This window comes from Cottoperca gobio, unplaced genomic scaffold (genome assembly GCF_900634415.1).
Source record: "Cottoperca gobio unplaced genomic scaffold, fCotGob3.1 fCotGob3_295arrow_ctg1, whole genome shotgun sequence".
Classification (NCBI taxonomy): domain Eukaryota; kingdom Metazoa; phylum Chordata; class Actinopteri; order Perciformes; family Bovichtidae; genus Cottoperca; species Cottoperca gobio.
The window spans coordinates 35,001-52,182 of record NW_021166904.1 but is presented as its reverse complement, the minus strand read 5'-3'; the positions used below and the strand labels follow the sequence as shown (position 1 = coordinate 52,182).

Below are 17,182 nucleotides of genomic sequence, written 5' to 3'. Positions count from 1 at the left end.
TAATATGGAGATGAAAATCACAACAGCGGTACAATCAGCTCCTGAAACTACAGAGTACAGAGTACACTCAAAATCAAAATCATAACTTTGAGCCCACTTACCTATAAAGCCTCATAAATATCCTCTTTTCAGCAATATTTTGAAAAAGACGCTCCTAAGGCTTTGCCAGAGGTCCACACGTTTGTTTCTGATAAAAAAGATATCCACTGTGAACATCGTCACATCGATAAAAGTCCATGAACAGGTGTTGCAATCTCTGAAATCAGCTGATCGATTTTTACATTGTGTGATCATAAACAGTCATAACTTATGACTCTCGTGAGCTCATCACGGTACAGACACGTCCTGGTTTTAGCGCGGGCTCTCAGCATTAGATTGACACCTCATTTGAGCCAATCGGAGCTTCGATGGGTTTTTTACAACCTTCATGAGCCAATGAGTGTCAACTTGATAAGAAAGTGCCCACCCTCTTCTTTTGTTACAGACTGACCCTGGACCAGGTCAGCGTCCTGGTGGCGCGCGCATCATATAGAAAATGAGCACCTCTTTCGTTAGACCACTTCCCTTGGTTTGTTTTTTCAAAATAAAATGTATTTCCAAAATAATTATTATTATTTATTGTACAGAAAAAAATACAAAAAAAACATACAAATATTAGAAAACATTTTCTTTATACTTCACTTACTCTGTGTGATTACTACTAACAGGGAATATGGGTATATAATAGTTATTTAGAAATAGATAAAAATAACATTAATTAATAAATATTATAATATGTACATGTACATGTACATATTGCACAGTTGGTGTACGCCTGGTGTTACTCTGAGACAAACCTGTGTAATAAATTACGTTTTTATCCTTTTTATCTGAAATTTGGTGGTGAATTTGATAACACTTGGTTCTATGTTTTTATTGTGTATTTCAGCTCTGGACTACCAGCTATACCCATCTTCAGACATATTTTTCAACAAAGAAATTCTGGCGGAGTGTATTTTTGTCGTTTGTAGGTATTTTCGGGTAAATTCGCCCACCTTCTAAAGAAACTGAATTTATGGTATGAGAAGCAACAACCAGAACTTTTTTTATTTTTTTATTTTACATTCCTGAGAGGTTTAAAACTTTAGATTTGGTTCTGGTCTGATCCAGTTCTGGTTCTACTCCTCAACCTTTATCAGTCCTGTTCTGAACCAGCTGCTGGACCAGAGTCTGGAGCTGCTGCAGCTCCGCTCGGATAACCCGGAGCTCCTGGTTCTGCATGTTCTGGTGCCGGAGCTCCTGGTTCTGCAGCTCCTGGTTCTGCAGCTCCTGGTTCTGTGCGTTCTGGTACCGGAGCTCCTGGTTCTGAAGCTCCTGGTTCTGCATGTTCTGGTGCCGGAGCTCCTGGTTCTGCAGCTCCTGGTTCTGCAGCTCCTGGTTCTGTGCGTTCTGGTACCGGAGCTCCTGGTTCTGAAGCTCCTGGTTCTGCATGTTCTGGTGCCGGAGATCCTGGTTCTGCAGCTCTTGGTTCTGCAGCTCCTGGTCCTGCAGCTCCTGGTCCTTAAGGTCCTGCAGGTTCTGGTTCTGCAGCTCCTGCAGCTCCTGCAGGTTGTGGTCCTGGTTCCGGTCCTTGTGGACCCTGCTAGAGACAGTATGAATGGATTCAGTGTTTTGATTCTTCTTCATTATTCATTAAAACACAACACTTCAGTCTGAACATGAAGGAAAATGGAGAAAATCTCTACATTTTAAAAAGTTGCTCTGATGTCCTTAGAGGACCAAAAATGAAAGAAACTGTCATAAATTATTATGTATCAATATTATTTCCAATTTCAGTCCCGATCATAATTACAAATATAATTTTTAACCCTTTAAATGTATGTTTACATGATGCCACTGTTGGTTTTTATGACAAAGCTAAATGCGAGCAGGATTTATATTTTCCAGTGTGATATGTGACGGATTATCAACAACATTGATTTTGATGCATTTTTATTAACACAATCAAAATGATCAAAACATTTAAATGTCCAAGATTTAAAATCCAGCACATTTGATTTCACCGTACACTGATGATGTCATATCATGATCTCATAGTACCTTATAAACCAACAGGGTTACTTGTGGTTCCTAGAGTCTCTAAGAGTACAATGGGAGCCAGAGCCTTCAGCTATCAAGCTCGTCTCCAGTGGAACCAGCTTCCAGTTTGTGTTCGGGAGACAGACACCCTCTCCACATTTAAGAGTAGGCTAAAGACTTTCCTTTTTGATGAAGCTTATAGTTAGGGCTGGCTCAGGCTTGCCTTGGATCAGCCCCTAGTTATGCTGCTATAGGCTTAGACTGCCGGGGGACACATCCCTGCTCTCCTTCTCTTCCTCTCTCCTCCCCTCCCTCTCTTCTTCTCCCTCTCTATCTGTATGCATTATTGTAAATGTATGTTACTAACTCATCATCCAGGGTTTCTGTGTCTCATGTGGCAGGTTGCCACTGATAAAGTTTACGTCAGGATCAGGAATCGTGGCTGCGCCTGCTGCCCTGGTCCTGCTGGACACCAGGAAGCCTTTTTGACATTTTCCTGGATTCATCCAAACTTTCTCTTTTTCAACACAACATCATTTCTGTCAAATGTTGTATTTGTACTATGTTGTTTATCCTGTACACACGACATCTATTGCACGTCTGTCCGTTCTGGGAGAGAGATTCCTCCTCAGTTGCTCTCCCTGAGGTTTCTTCCATTTTCCCCCCTTTAATTATGGGGTTTCTTCTAACCCTAACCCTATGAAGTTTTTCCTTGTGCGATGCGAGGGTCTAAGGACAGAGGGTGTAAGGACAGAGGGTGTAAGGACAGAGGGTCTAAGGACAGAGGCTGTAAGGACAGAGGGTATAAGGACAGAGGGTCTAAGGACAGAGGGTCTAAGGACAGAGGGTCTAAGGACAGAGGGTGTCGTAACCTGTACAGTCTGTAAACACTGAGACAAATGTGTAATTTGTGATATTGGGCAAAATAAATACATTTGATTTGATTTGATTTGATTTGATTTGATGATGCACTCCTTTATATTTTAGAAAAATAATCTGGCTTCATGAGGACTTTGTAGTTCTTGTGTTGAGAGAAAGTTTGGGGATTTGTGAATTTATTCATATATAATATATATTATACTGTATATAAATAAATATATTTAAATAAAATAAAAATTTCTATAAATAAATATTTCTATATTTTGTAAAAAATACATATGTTGTATAAATTAAATATATACTATATATAATTATATATATGTAAAGCTTTGACTGATTCTCACCCAGAACCTCCAACTGTCTCCACGTCTCTCTGCAGGACGAGGAACTGATCCAGAGTGTCCTGCAACACACACACACACACACACACACACACACACACACACACACACACACACACACACACACACACTCTTTACGTCCTATTCTTCTTTAATTCAAAACTTTATCGTTCTTCAGACACACTTTGATCTGCGTGGTGATGTGGGCCATCTCGTCATGGTAACGGGGGTTTGTTTCCATGACGTCGTGGGCGTCAGCCAGCGGCGCGCAGTGGTTGGAGATGTACTGGTTGTTGTAGAAATGGCGGAGGACGGACATAGACTCCTCAACCTGCAGGATGACGGCGGCCTGCTGCATCACAGCATTAGCCTGCGAGTTATCGTGCACTCTGAAGACAGACCGGTGAGGACAGACAGGACAGACAGGTGAGACAGATAGGTGGGGACAGACAGGTGAAACAGACAGGTGAGGACAGACAGGTGACACAGACAGGTACCTCTGGAAGGTGTCTGTCAGCAGGGCGATCAGCAGGTTGACACACAGGATGGAAGACGCTGCCAGAAACGTCCCACACAGCAGAGGAGCCATAACGCCGTCCAGCGCCGCCATGGCAGCGTACTCGTACTCGTCTACCAGAGTGATGCGGTACAGACTGTAGAGCAGGCCGGAGACAGACTGCATACTGGGAACTGAGGATGAACCTGGAGAGACACGATTGGTCCATTTAACTTCTTCTGATAAAATATAAATAAACTTTATTATTTATTTAAAAAAAGGATGAGTGGCTTCAGTATCAATCATTAACACACACACACACACACACACACACACACACACACACACACACACACACACCTCCGAATATGATCCAGAAGCTGCAGGCGTACGGGATGAAGATCTCAGCGTACAGGAAAAGGAAACACATCACGTCCCCGATGATGTTCCCCAACATGACGATAAACGGACCCATCAACCTGCACACACACATATACACTGTTACTCTGTGTGTGTGTGTGTGTGTGTGTGTGTGTGTGTGTGTGTGTGTGTGTGTGTGTGTGCGTACCTGAAGGCCCTGACGTGCTTCATCAGTCTCAGCCACAGGAAGACAATGGTGACAGCGAACAGACGCAGGCTGGCGGTGTGGAGGTGGGCGGACGGTCGGAGCACGTCTGCCATGTGGACGCTGAAGGCCGCCGTGAGCAGGAAGTACACGAGCCAATCAAAGACGTTCCTGACAGGAAACATGTCAGACGGTATAATCAGTGTGCAATAAAGTGTGGAGTGAAGTGTGTAGTGAAGTGTGTATAAAGTGTGTAATAAAGTTTGCAATAAAGTGTGTACGAAATGTGTAATAAAGTGTGTAATAAAATGTGTAGTAAAATGTGTTGTAAAGTGTAGTAAAGTGTATAGTAAAGTGTGTAATAAAGTGTGTAGTAAAGAGTGTATGAAGTGTGTAATATAGTGTGTATCCAACTTACACACACTCTCATTAAACACATTATAGCAGAATGTAATATATATAAATAATAATAAATAATAAAATCTTTCTCTGATCTCAGCTTCACATCTGGATCAGAATTTAACTTTTTACTATTTTCAGCAGATAGAGACATTTCCCATGTTATACAATAAACAATTATTTCACTGTGTGTGTGTGTGTGTGTGTTACCACAGGTCACGGCTGTAGCTTCCTCTCATCTTGTGAATCTGTTTGTTCTGATCCAAAAGAAAAACTTTCTCCTGCTCTCACACACACACACACACACACACACACACACACACACACACACACACACACACACACACAAGGTATTTAAAGTCTGATACATGGTTCTAGTCTTTATGCTAAGCTAGGATAGCCGTTTCCTTTCTAAACCTGTTGAATCATTAAATGTTGGACTGTCCCTTCAAACAGGTTTTATGTTTTTTACCTGAGGCCACATGGGATGTAAGCAGCGTATGTCGTCATGGAGACGCCGTTCCGCCCACCACCGCCAGAGGCGGAGCTTCCGCTTTGAACGCAGGATGTCCTGCACCTCCCTCAACACCTCCTGCAGAGTCAGCAGGAGTGCTAGGAGCACAAGGAGGACACGCCACCAGTCCTGAGACAGGTAGAGAGAGAGAGAGAAAGGTAGAGCGAGAGAGACAGGTAGAGAGAGAGAGAGAGACAAGGAGAGGGAGACAGGTAGAGAGAAAGATACTTTATTTATCCCGAGGGAAATTCAGGCATCCAGTAGCTTAAAACATGACATACAACAATTACCCATCTACCCCCCCCTCTCCCCAATTACAAATAATGGGACTTAAAATAAAATAAAAAGTCAAATTAAGGGATAAAGTGATCAATGTTAGATATACAATAAAACTGTTATAAATACAAAGTGACAGTGAAAGTACAGGCTGTTGTGATTTGAAATTGAATTGAATCTGAAGAGAGAGAAGTTGAGAGAGAGACAGGTAGAGAGAGAGAGGTAGAGAAAGAGAGACAGGGTGAGAGAGACAGGTAGAGAGAGAGAGAGAGAGAGAGAGACAGGTTGAGAGGTTGAGAGACAGACAGACTGCTAGAGAGAGACAGGTAGAGAGAGAGACAAGTAGAAAGAGAGACAGATAAAGAGAGAGGTAGAGAGAAAGACAGGCAGGAAGACAGAGAGATAGACACGCAGACAAGCAGACAGACAGACAGACAGAACCTGGGGGAGGACGTAGCGGTAAGGTGAGTCTCGGTAGACGGACACAGAGATGGCGACGGTTGTCCAGGAGACGTTGAACAGGAAGTTGAGGATGAGGAGAAGCCACGCCCCCAGCCTGGCAGGGAGAGACAGACACGCAGTCGGATATGTTATATGAAAGGAACGCTGCCTGGCATAAAGTTCTAATACTTAATCCTCCGCTGACAGTGTGACACATCTGTAAGTAAAGGGAACCCAGCTATATCCTCATCACATAAACATTACCCTCAGTGAAATTGATCTCTGTTAAAAAGACTATATGTGAATCACTGAGGTTTAATGTTTGTCTGTGATCACAGTGCACCTTGCTGGGGGATATTTTAAGAAATGTATGAATGTGTTTAATCAGTTAGGCTTATTAGGTTATTATTATTAATAATATTATTATATGTGTTATTTTCATAACTAATATTATTATTATTATATTTATTATTTTGATTATAACTGACATTATTATTATTATTATTATTATCATAAAATTATTTTTAATGGACCTGATTCTTTTGGATTGGATGAAAAAGGGTTCCATTGGTGTGAGAGCGTTACCAAAGGAGTGCCACAGGGTTATATTCTGGGACCACTAGGGGTGGGGGGGGCAGGGCCACAGGCAGGAAGACCACAGTGACGTAAAATAAATGTTTAGTTTACCTGCCGTACAGTTCCCATTTCACCTGGATCAGTTTTAGAAAAACTGGATTCATGATCAGGTCCAACTTCCCATGATTCACCACCATCTCCAGCTGAGAGAGAGACAGGTAGAGAGAGAGAGACAGGTAGAGAGAGATCCCACTGTGCAGTTCACTACACACTGTAATAATAATAATAAGTTGACAGAAACATTTATTTATCATGATGATCAGAAGTTAAACTGGAACAGAAGAAGAATGTGTCCCTGAAGAGTCTACTGACCCAAATAATAATAATTTAATTGTGTATAATTTAATAAAATGTAATGTAATTACTAATGTAATAAAATAGTATAATATATTGTAATATAATGTATTGTAATATATTATAATATAATATATTGTAAATATAATGAAATTTATTATAATATAATATGATGTAACACAATACAATAGATTATAATTTAATGTAATTTATTAGAATAGAATAGAATGTAATGTATTACATTATAAAACGGACATGTCAAATCAAGCAATCTGATTGGTTCTTAGCCGTGGTATAATGAGCGTATATCACAGGTAGAATTGTAGTTACTTTTCACAACAAGTCAGTATCCCTCCGCGTCTGAGAGAAAGCTACAACCGTTACAGCTGTTAAATGACGTCCGTTAAGAAACAAACAAAGCTTTGCTCTGGAGGAGTGGATCCATCAGTGCCTATCTCCAGAGAAGAAACCCTAAAAGACCACGTGCAGAGCTACGTGCAGAGCAGCTGTTAGTGTTGTTGCATAGCAACCACCTCCCACTATGTTCTGTGCAGAAGGCAACGGAGGGACTATTTTATTTTGAACATCATTATTTAATAATAAAAACTATTTGAATTGGAGTGTGTATTTTTCTTTCATATTGCCACACTTGGTTTTATAAAAGCAATAGCTCAGTTCAGACCGTGGTATATGGTCATTATATCACAGTTAAGAGGGTTGTACCACGCCCCTTACCTGTGATGTAATGACCATATACCACGGTCTGTCGTGGTATATGGTCATTACATCACAGTTAAGAGGGTTGTACCACGCCCCTTACCTGTGATGTAATGACCATATACCACGGTCTGTCGTGATATATGGTCATTTCATCACCGGTAAGGGGGTTGTACCACGCCCCTTAACTGTGATGTAATGATCATATACCATGGTCTGTCGTCAGCTATTGCTTAAATATAATGCAATGTATTACAATAGAATATATTATATTATAATGTAATATAATGTAATTTAATATAGTGTATTACAATATAATAAAATGTAATATAATATATTATAATGTAATGTAATATAATGTAATTTAATAGAATGTAAAGTAATATTATTTAATAGAATAGAATAGAATGTAATTTAATATGACAAAATATAATAATTGAATTTAATATATTTTAATATAATATAATGTAATCTAATATATTATATTATAATATAATAGACTATAATAGAATATAATGTAATATAATATAATATAATGTAATTTAATATAACATAATATAATATAATATAATTCCATCCATCCATCGTCTACCTCTTATCCGGATCGGGTCGCGGGGGCAGCAGCTCCAGTAAGGAACCCCAATCTTCCCTTCTCCAGGCCACATCCTCCAGCTCCGACTGGGGGATCCTGAGGCGTTCCCAGTGAGGAGATATAATCTCTCCACCGAGTCCTGGGTCTTCCCTGGGGTCTCCTCCCAGCTGGAGGTGCCTGGAACACCTCCCTAGGGAGGCGCCCGGGTGGCTCCTTACTAGATGAACCACCTCAACTGGCTCCTTTCAACGTAAAGGAGCAGCGGCTCTACTCCAAGTCTCTCCTGATGGCTGAGCTTCTCACCCTATCTCTAAGGGAGACACTAGCCACCCGTCTGAGAAAACACACCCGACCCCGGATAAGCGGTAGACGATGGATGGAAGGATGGATAATAGAAAGTAATGTAATATTATTTCCGCGTCTACTTCATACTATTTTCTGTATATCGTGCAATAAGAATAAAAGTGTAGTTTCTGGAAACTAAGAACTTACTGGAGACATCGGCTCACTGAGGACTGCATCTACAAAACACCACAGACAGGTAGAGTCAGATAGGTAGAGTCAGACAGGTAGTGTCAGACAGACAGTTCATGGTGTGTGCTAAGCTAACGTTAGCACTCGTTCGGTTACCTTGCAGGTGAGTCTCAGGTGAGCAAGGTTCTGGTTCCAGCAGGTTCAGGTAGAAGTACTGTTGTCGGGTCATTCTGTCGGTCACATGGAACTGACTGAGGGCCAGACGCGCCTGAACACAACACACAACCGGGAAACAACATGTTCTACTTTATGCACATGAACACAACACACACCCTGTTCTACTGTATGCACATTGTAATAGCAATTTAAATGTCTACTGTTTAATAATGTACAAGTTCCCTATGTTAAACAAGCCAACTGCCATTTGATGCTAACATAGGAGTGTCGGTTAGATCAAACCAGGACCAACTGCCATTTCATGTTAATACAAGACAGACGCATCCTGATTAGACTGATCAACTAACAAGAGACAGGACACAGCCAAATCCTGATCAAACTAATTAACTCACTGAGAATATTGAGTGTATCACTCAATATTCTGTTTACATAACTATTACCTTACAAGCATCAAAGGGCAGTTTGGCCCGGTCCCCTGTGGTTTTTCATCACCAAACCAAATTGTATAAAATGCCTATGTTTTCTTCCAACCTGTGCCCTCCTACAGACTACGTTGTATTCTGTAGAACTGGTGCCTTTGAGATCTCAAATAAATGCACAAAGACAACTCTGTCTCTTTCACCATTTATTTGATTTTATATACATCTCTCCAGATAAAGTAAAGTTCCACAACAACATGAACACAACACACACCCTGTTCTATTGTATGCACCTGAACACAACACACACCCTGTTCTATTGTATGCACCTGAACACAACACACACCCTGTTCTATTGTATGCACCTGAACACAACACACACCCTGTTCTATTGTATGCACCTGAACACAACACACACCCTGTTATACTGTATACACCTGAACACAACACACACCCTGTTCTGTATTATTTATTTTACAACATGATCTGCATATAAATCAGGAGGATTCGTTACCACTGAACTCATTCGACCAATCAGAGCAGTTATACAGAGCTGTCCATCAGAGTCCATCACTCCGGCCTCGGCCCCGAGCTCCAGCAGCAAGCGGGCTGCTTCACTGCGCTCTGAAAACAGTTTCACACTTTGTCTCATAATAAACACATTCAACATTATAAAGGACTTCAAAAGAGTCATACCCAGGTTGGCGGCGAGCTGCAGCGGCGTTCTGCGTTTGTAGTCGGTGCAGCTGATGGAGGCTCCGGCCTGCAGCAGCAGTCTGATGGAAGATACGGCGTCGTTCTTAGCAGCGAAGTGAAGAGGAGTCTGCTGATCGAGGAGAGTCCGAGGCTCTGGTTCCGCTGAGGACACACACACAAACTGAAATTAGTCAGCGTTATGAGTCCTAAAACCCTGACAGAAAGTCAGGGGGCTGCAGGGCCAGAGCCTGGAAGAAGAATCGTCCACACAGACCTTTTCGGTCCAGCAGGAAGTGAACCATGTCCTGGTAGTCCAGCGCAGATGCCACGTGAAGTGCTGTGACCCCAAACCGGTCCGGCCGGTGGAGGTCGGCGCCTCGGTCCACGAAGAACCGCATCACATCCACACTCCACGCCCTGGAGACCTGAACACACACACAAACACGCACACACGCACGCACGTGCACACACACACACACACACTCTCTGTACTTTACTGAGTTTCCTGTTGAAATGCTCTGAGGTAAACAGTTACAGTGTATATGTGCAGGGCTTTTATTGTGAAGGTTAAGAGGGAAGTAATGTTGTTGTTTTATAATCGTCATCATACCCTCGGCTACACGACTATAATGCAGGTTTATTTATTGTTGATCCTTTATTCACGGGGAGAAAACTCAGAAACATACACTTAAATATAAATAACTAAATAAAAACATGTGTTGACCTCATGCAGGACTGTTTGTCCAAATCTGTCTGAGCTGTTTGGGTCGGCTCCATCTGAGATCACCTGATCCAGGAAGTCGAGGTCCACCTGCGTGCACACACACACAAACACAAACACACACACACATACACAAACACAGACTCACGCACAGACACAGAGACACACACACATACACAGACACATGGACACATACACACACACACACACAAACAAACAAACAAACAAACAAACAAACAAACAAACACACACACACAGACAGAGACATATATTATTATTCGAATATAATGTGTATATATATTACCTGTATATATTATTATTCATGTATTACCTGTATATATTAACCATTTATATAATTATTTATATTATTACATATATATTATTATGTATATATTACCTGTATATAATATTATTTATATTAAATATATATATTACCTGTATGTATTATTATTTATATATTACCTTAGGGGTCTGGAACCTATGGCTTGCGAGCCATATATGGCTCTTTCGATGACACGATATGGCTCGCAGACATTGAGTTGACATTTTATAATTATACTGTGTCATATTCGACTACGTCGAGGGCCAAACACGGTCCACATTTATTGAACAGGATACACATATTGCATAAAGTGCAAAAAGATATGGAACATATTTAGGTAGGATACATTCTCCTAGTATGTACATGTGTCAGAGCCAGATGTTTGGAATAGTTTCTTAGCTGCCAGTTTAATGTTTGGGGTTCTGTGGAAACCCTCAGTGAGTGAAGGTGCACCAGTGAGACGACTCCTGTGTGGGTTTTTGTTCATCTTCATCACAGAGAAAAGATATATAGATCTATAGATCTATATATCTATAGATCTATATATCTTTAGATCTCTCTATATCTATATATAGAGAGATCTATAGATATATAGATCTCTATATCTATAGATATAGAGATCTCTATATATATAGATATATAGATCTCTATATATATAGATCTCTATATATATAGATATATAGATCTATAGATCTATAGATATATAGATATATAGATATATAGAGCGAGATCTATATATATATATATATATATATATATATATAGAGAGAGATCTATATATATATATATATATATATATAGAGAGAGAGAGATCTATATATAGAGATCTCTATATATATATAGATCTATATATAGAGATCTATATATATATATATATATATATATATATATCTATCTATATCTCTATCACTATATATATATATCTATCTATATCTCTATCTCTATATATATATATATATCTCTCTCTATATATATATATATATATATATATAGAGAGAGAGAGATATATATATATATATATATATAGAGATAGAGATAGATATATATATATATATATATATATATATATATATATATATATATATATATATATCTATCTATATCTCTATCTCTATATATATATCTATATATATATATATATCCATCCATCCATCGTCTACCGCTTATCCGGAATCGGGTCGTGGGGGCAGCAGCTCCAGTAAGGAACCCCAATCTTCCCTTCTCCGGGCCACATCCTCCAGCTCCGACTGGGGGATCCTGAGGCGTTCCCAGGCCAGTGAGGAGATATAATCTCTCCACCGAGTCCTGGGTCTTCCCCGGGGTCTCCTCCCAGCTGGACGTGCCTGGAACACCTCCCTAGGGAGGCGCCCAGGTGGCATCCTTACTAGATGCCCGAACCACCTCAACTGGCTCCTTTCAACGTAAAGGAGCAGCGGCTCTACTCCGAGTCTCTCACGGATGGCTGAGCTTCTCACCCTATCTCTAAGGGAGACGCCACCCGTCTGAGAAAACCCATTTCGGCCGCTTGTACCCGTGATCTCGTTCTTTCGGTCATGACCCAGCCTTCATGACCATAGGTGAGGGTAGGAACGAAGATCGACCGGTAGATTGAGAGCTTTGCCTTCTGGCTCAGCTCTCTTTTCGTCACAACGGTGCGGTAAAGTGACTGTAATACCGCCCCCGCTGCTCCGATTCTCCGGCCAATCTCTCTCTCCATTGACCCCTCACTCGCGAACAAGACCCCGAGGTACTTGAACTCCTTCACTTGGGGTAATGGCTCATTCCCTACCCGGAGTAGGCAATCCACCGGTTTCCTGCTGAGAGCCATGGCCTCAGATTTGGAGGTGCTGATCCTCATCCCAACCGCTTCACACTCGGCTGCGAACCGATCCAGTGACTGTTGAAGGTCACAGACCGATGATGCCATAAGGACCACATCATCTGCAAAGAGCAGCGATGAGATCCTCAGGTCACCGAACTGCAACCCCTCTCCTCCACTATATTTATAGAGATAGAGATATATATATTTCTATATATATATATATAGATCTCTATCTATAGATCTCTATATATATAGATCTCTATCTATATATCTCTATCTATCTATCTATCTATCTATCTATCTATCTATCTATCTATCTATATCTATTACCTGGTCAGTGTCCTGGTCGGTAGCAGCCAGCTGTCTGAAGTGATTCAGTAGTTTTATATTTGTCCCGTCAGTTTCATCCCCTTCTTCATCCTCAGCCAGACCTCTGTACTTCGTCTCCAGATGAACACCTGAATATTAATTAATAAGAATAATAAAACTTTAATAAATCTCAAGGTGTGTTTCCATACAGGCACATTTTCAATTTGTGCATAAAAACTCTGTCTGTGTTACCTGTAACTTTTCTTCTTCTCTGCTTCCAGCGGCCGCAGGAGTATGACGCCCACCGAGCTGCAGCCTTCACTGCTGCGGACACCGAAGACCTGGACCCCTGAGGACACCCCGAGACCTGAGGACACCCCGAGACCTGAGGACTCCCTGAGACCTGAGGACTCCCCGAGACCTGAGGACAAACAGAGACCTGAGGACAAACAGAGACCTGAGGACAAACAGAGACCTGAGGACAAACAGACTCACCTGGATTGTGTTGGTGCTTCCTGTCATCTCCAGCTCCAGACCAGGATTCTGCAGACCGGTGAGACTGGCCCGGGTACCCCTCTTCACCATGGTTCTAGTGAGCCTTCGTCCACCAGGACAGAACTTCAGATCTCCACACTGATGGACCAGAAGGACTTTGAGAATCTGCCGGACCTCCTGACTTCATGAGCTTCTTTAACTATAAAATTATAATTATTAGAGACAAAATTAATCTCCTCCGGACCTCAATTGGTAATGACTTAACTTCAACTGTTGGAATTTTAAAAACATCTGTAACTCCTAAAATATATCTAGACTGTTTTACTCCAATCAACCTTAACCAACTAACTTCAACAATCTCATAGTCTAAGCCATCAATCTGTCTTTTAGACCCGATTCCAACTAAACTGTTTAAAAACATTTTACCCTTAATTAACACCTCGTTATTAAATATGATCAACCTGTCTATATTATCTGGCTACGTACCACAATCCTTTAAAGTAGCTGTAATAAAACCACTTCTTAAATCCAGATGTTTTAGCCAACTATAGGCCGATATCTAACCTTCCCTTTGTCGCTAAGATCCTTGAGAAAGCAGTCGCAAAACAGTTATGTGATTTTTTACGTAATAATAGTTTATTTGAGGTTTTTCAATCTGGATTTAGAGTTCATCATAGCACAGAGACGGCACTGGTGAAAGTTACCAATGACCTTCTAATGGCATCAGACAAAGGACTTGTCTCTGTTCTTGTCTTGTTAGACCTTAGTGCTGCTTTCCACACTGTTGATCAGGACATTCTACTACAGAGACTGGAACATTGTGTTGGCATAAAAGGAACCGCACTAAGCTGGTTCAAGTCTTATTTATCTGAGCGATCTCAATTTGTACTTGTTAACGATAAATCCTCCATGACAGCCAAAGTCAGTCTTGGAGTTCCGCAGGGTTCTGTACTTGGACCGATTCTATTCACCTTATATATGCTTCCTTTGGGCAATATTATAAGGAACCACTCTATAAACTTTCATTGTTATGCGGATGATACCCAATTATATCTATCAATTAAACCAGATGAAACCAATCAATTGGCTAAACTTCAAGCATGCCTTAAGGCAGGGGTTCCCAAACTTTCTGTGGCCAAGGCACACCAAAGACCAAGCCAAAATCTCAAGGCACACCTGTGTTCATATCCGGGAAAAATCCCCTCTATAACACATAGTATCACTGTTATCACTCTGTGAACATTTATTTAGCCTGGTCCTTGTAAGAAGCTATTCTCCTTCACACTAGCAGAGAGCCTTTGATGCGTCACACTCTAATATTTCTCACCATGCGCAAATGGCTAAAAGGAGGTTCGCTTTGACAGATTTCTTTTTTTTAAATGATTGTTTTATTTATATTTAGGCCAAAGCATATAAGACCTATTGTTTCTATATTGTGAAATAAGTGTGTAGGACAAAGTACCGATAAAGTACAGTGTTTCCCTGCGCTGCATTTATAACCTTGTGTACAGTTAAATGCAATAGGCCTAATTGTTTCAAAATCCCACAGCATACCGGGATTTGTCTCACGGCACACGCAGCACACCATTTGGGAACCACTGCCTTAAGGACATAAAAACTTGGATGTCTAGCAACTTTTTGATGTTAAACACAGACAAAACTGAAGTTATTATACTTGGCCCTAAACGCCTCCAAAACGCATTTTCTAATGACATAGAAGCTCTGGATGGCATTAACTTGGCCTCCAGCACCACTGTAAGGAATCTTGACGTCATCTTTGATCAAGATCTGTTGTTTAACTCCAACATAAAACAAATCTCAAGGACTGCCTTCTTTCATCTACGTAACCCTAACCCTAGACCTCCTGAAACATATTAGACCTCCTGAAACATACCAGACCTCCTGAAACATACCAGACCTCCTGAAACATATTAGACCTCCTGAAACATACCAGACCTCCTGAAACATATCAAACCTCCTGAAACATACCAGACCTCCTGAAACATATTAGACCTCCTGAAACATACCAGACCTCCTGAAACATATTTGACCTCCTGAAACATATTAGACCTCCTGAAACATACCAGACCTCCTGAAACATATTTGACCTCCTGAAACATATCAGACCTCCTGAAACATATTAGACCTCCTAAAACATACCAGACCTCCTGAAACATACCAGACCCCCTGAAACATACCAGACCTCCTGAAACATATTAGACCTCCTGAAACATATTAGACCTCCTGAAACAAACCAGACCTCCTGAAATGTACTGTACCTGTCAGGATTGTTTCCAGATCGAGTATCTTCTGTCCTGACTCCTGGATGAAGAAATTAAATCTGGTAGAATCTGCTCCTCACGTGTTTCTGACTGACTGATCTGTCACAGTCTCAGAGTCACAGTTTTGAGCTCCGGCTGCACAAAACAAAACCATAAAGTGAGCAGATGGTGACATTTATCAGCCTGCTCAAAGGTTTATGGTCTGTCCTATCAGTGGGTGGAGGATTCAGGTCCAGGACTCAAGACTGAACAAAACTTTATTCAAACAGGAAGAAGCTGAATGAAGACCAAATAAATTAAATTATAAACTTTTAAAGGATGAAACACTCTCTACCTGCTGGAGGGCTTCATATTTCTGTGTTTATATCTATATATGTTTTAGATCTGAGATCTAGGGAAGTATTCATGGGGAATAAAGCTAAATATTTAAAGAATATTAATAAGGATCCCCTGGTTGTTAAATAGCACTATGTACTGTGAGTGATGAATCTGCAATAAGCTGATGTTCACTGATATGTTGGCTCATAAGATTATTTTTTGTCTCTGTCCTTCAACTGTTCTCCACATTAGAAATGTAAAATATTAATATTTTCCTGTAAATTCCAGTTATTAACCCATCATGCTTTTCACAGCCGCCATGTTTGTTTCTGGGTTTGATTTCCTTCAGATTGATCATTTTATCTGTGAACGATCTCCCCCAAAAAACAACAAGACTAGAGTCCTTTTCATAAATAAACATTTTTATTATGGGTTTATTATATCGGTGTTTTACTTCTATCACGTCAGGCTGCAGGAGAAGAAGTTTTGTCTGGAGAAAGTGGAGCATGGTGGTTTTGACGGTCCGAACATCTCATCCGAACCAGTGGTTTCCCATGCAGTCGGTGTTCCAGGTGACTCCACAGAGCCAACACCAGTCCGCTCCACACAAAGGACAGTGCATGTGCATGCAGCCGCCTGCAGGGGGAGACAACACACTGCGTATACACCAGACACCACATTTAATCTTTATTACGTCCCTCTGAGCAACAATAACAATAGAAGAAGAGAAGAAGCTGGAAGCATCAAACTGTGTGCAGAACAGGAACAGCTTCAGTGTGATGTGCTCAGTAACGCCTCGAACAAGCTGGATTACCAACGTGTTGCTTTAGCTCTTCTTCAGACTTCAGTCAGTGGAGGGTTCATCATGGACGCATTACTGAAAGGCCTCTGGGGCTCTACGGGGCCCCACAGGTGAGTTTGAAGTATCTGATAACAATT

At 40.9% G+C, this 17,182-nt stretch overlaps 2 protein-coding genes across 2 annotated transcripts in view; both read right to left on the bottom strand.

Moving 5' to 3' along the window:
- Positions 1-1,164: 1,164 nt before the first annotated feature.
- On the bottom strand, positions 1,165-13,733 carry LOC115005374 (transient receptor potential cation channel subfamily A member 1). The gene is made up of 18 exons (XM_029427170.1): positions 13,644-13,733; positions 13,401-13,569; positions 13,170-13,297; positions 10,699-10,785; positions 10,249-10,399; positions 9,975-10,136; positions 9,793-9,902; positions 8,839-8,950; positions 8,701-8,729; positions 6,657-6,748; positions 5,970-6,084; positions 5,269-5,330; positions 4,343-4,510; positions 4,129-4,253; positions 3,776-3,968; positions 3,463-3,667; positions 3,282-3,340; positions 1,165-1,621 (listed from the first exon to the last, which is right to left on the bottom strand). Exons 1-18 carry the CDS (start codon positions 13,731-13,733, stop codon positions 1,165-1,167), a joined length of 2,514 nt encoding a protein of 837 aa, XP_029283030.1.
- Positions 13,734-16,644: 2,911 nt separating this feature from the next.
- Positions 16,645-17,182, bottom strand: part of LOC115005373 (E3 ubiquitin-protein ligase parkin-like) — a 5,973-nt gene continuing 5,435 nt past the window's right edge. Inside the window, exon 9 of the mRNA XM_029427168.1 lies at positions 16,645-16,879. Coding sequence (XP_029283028.1) covers positions 16,776-16,879 — 104 coding nt within the window. The 3' untranslated portion in view covers positions 16,645-16,775. The remainder of the gene's footprint in view (positions 16,880-17,182) is intronic.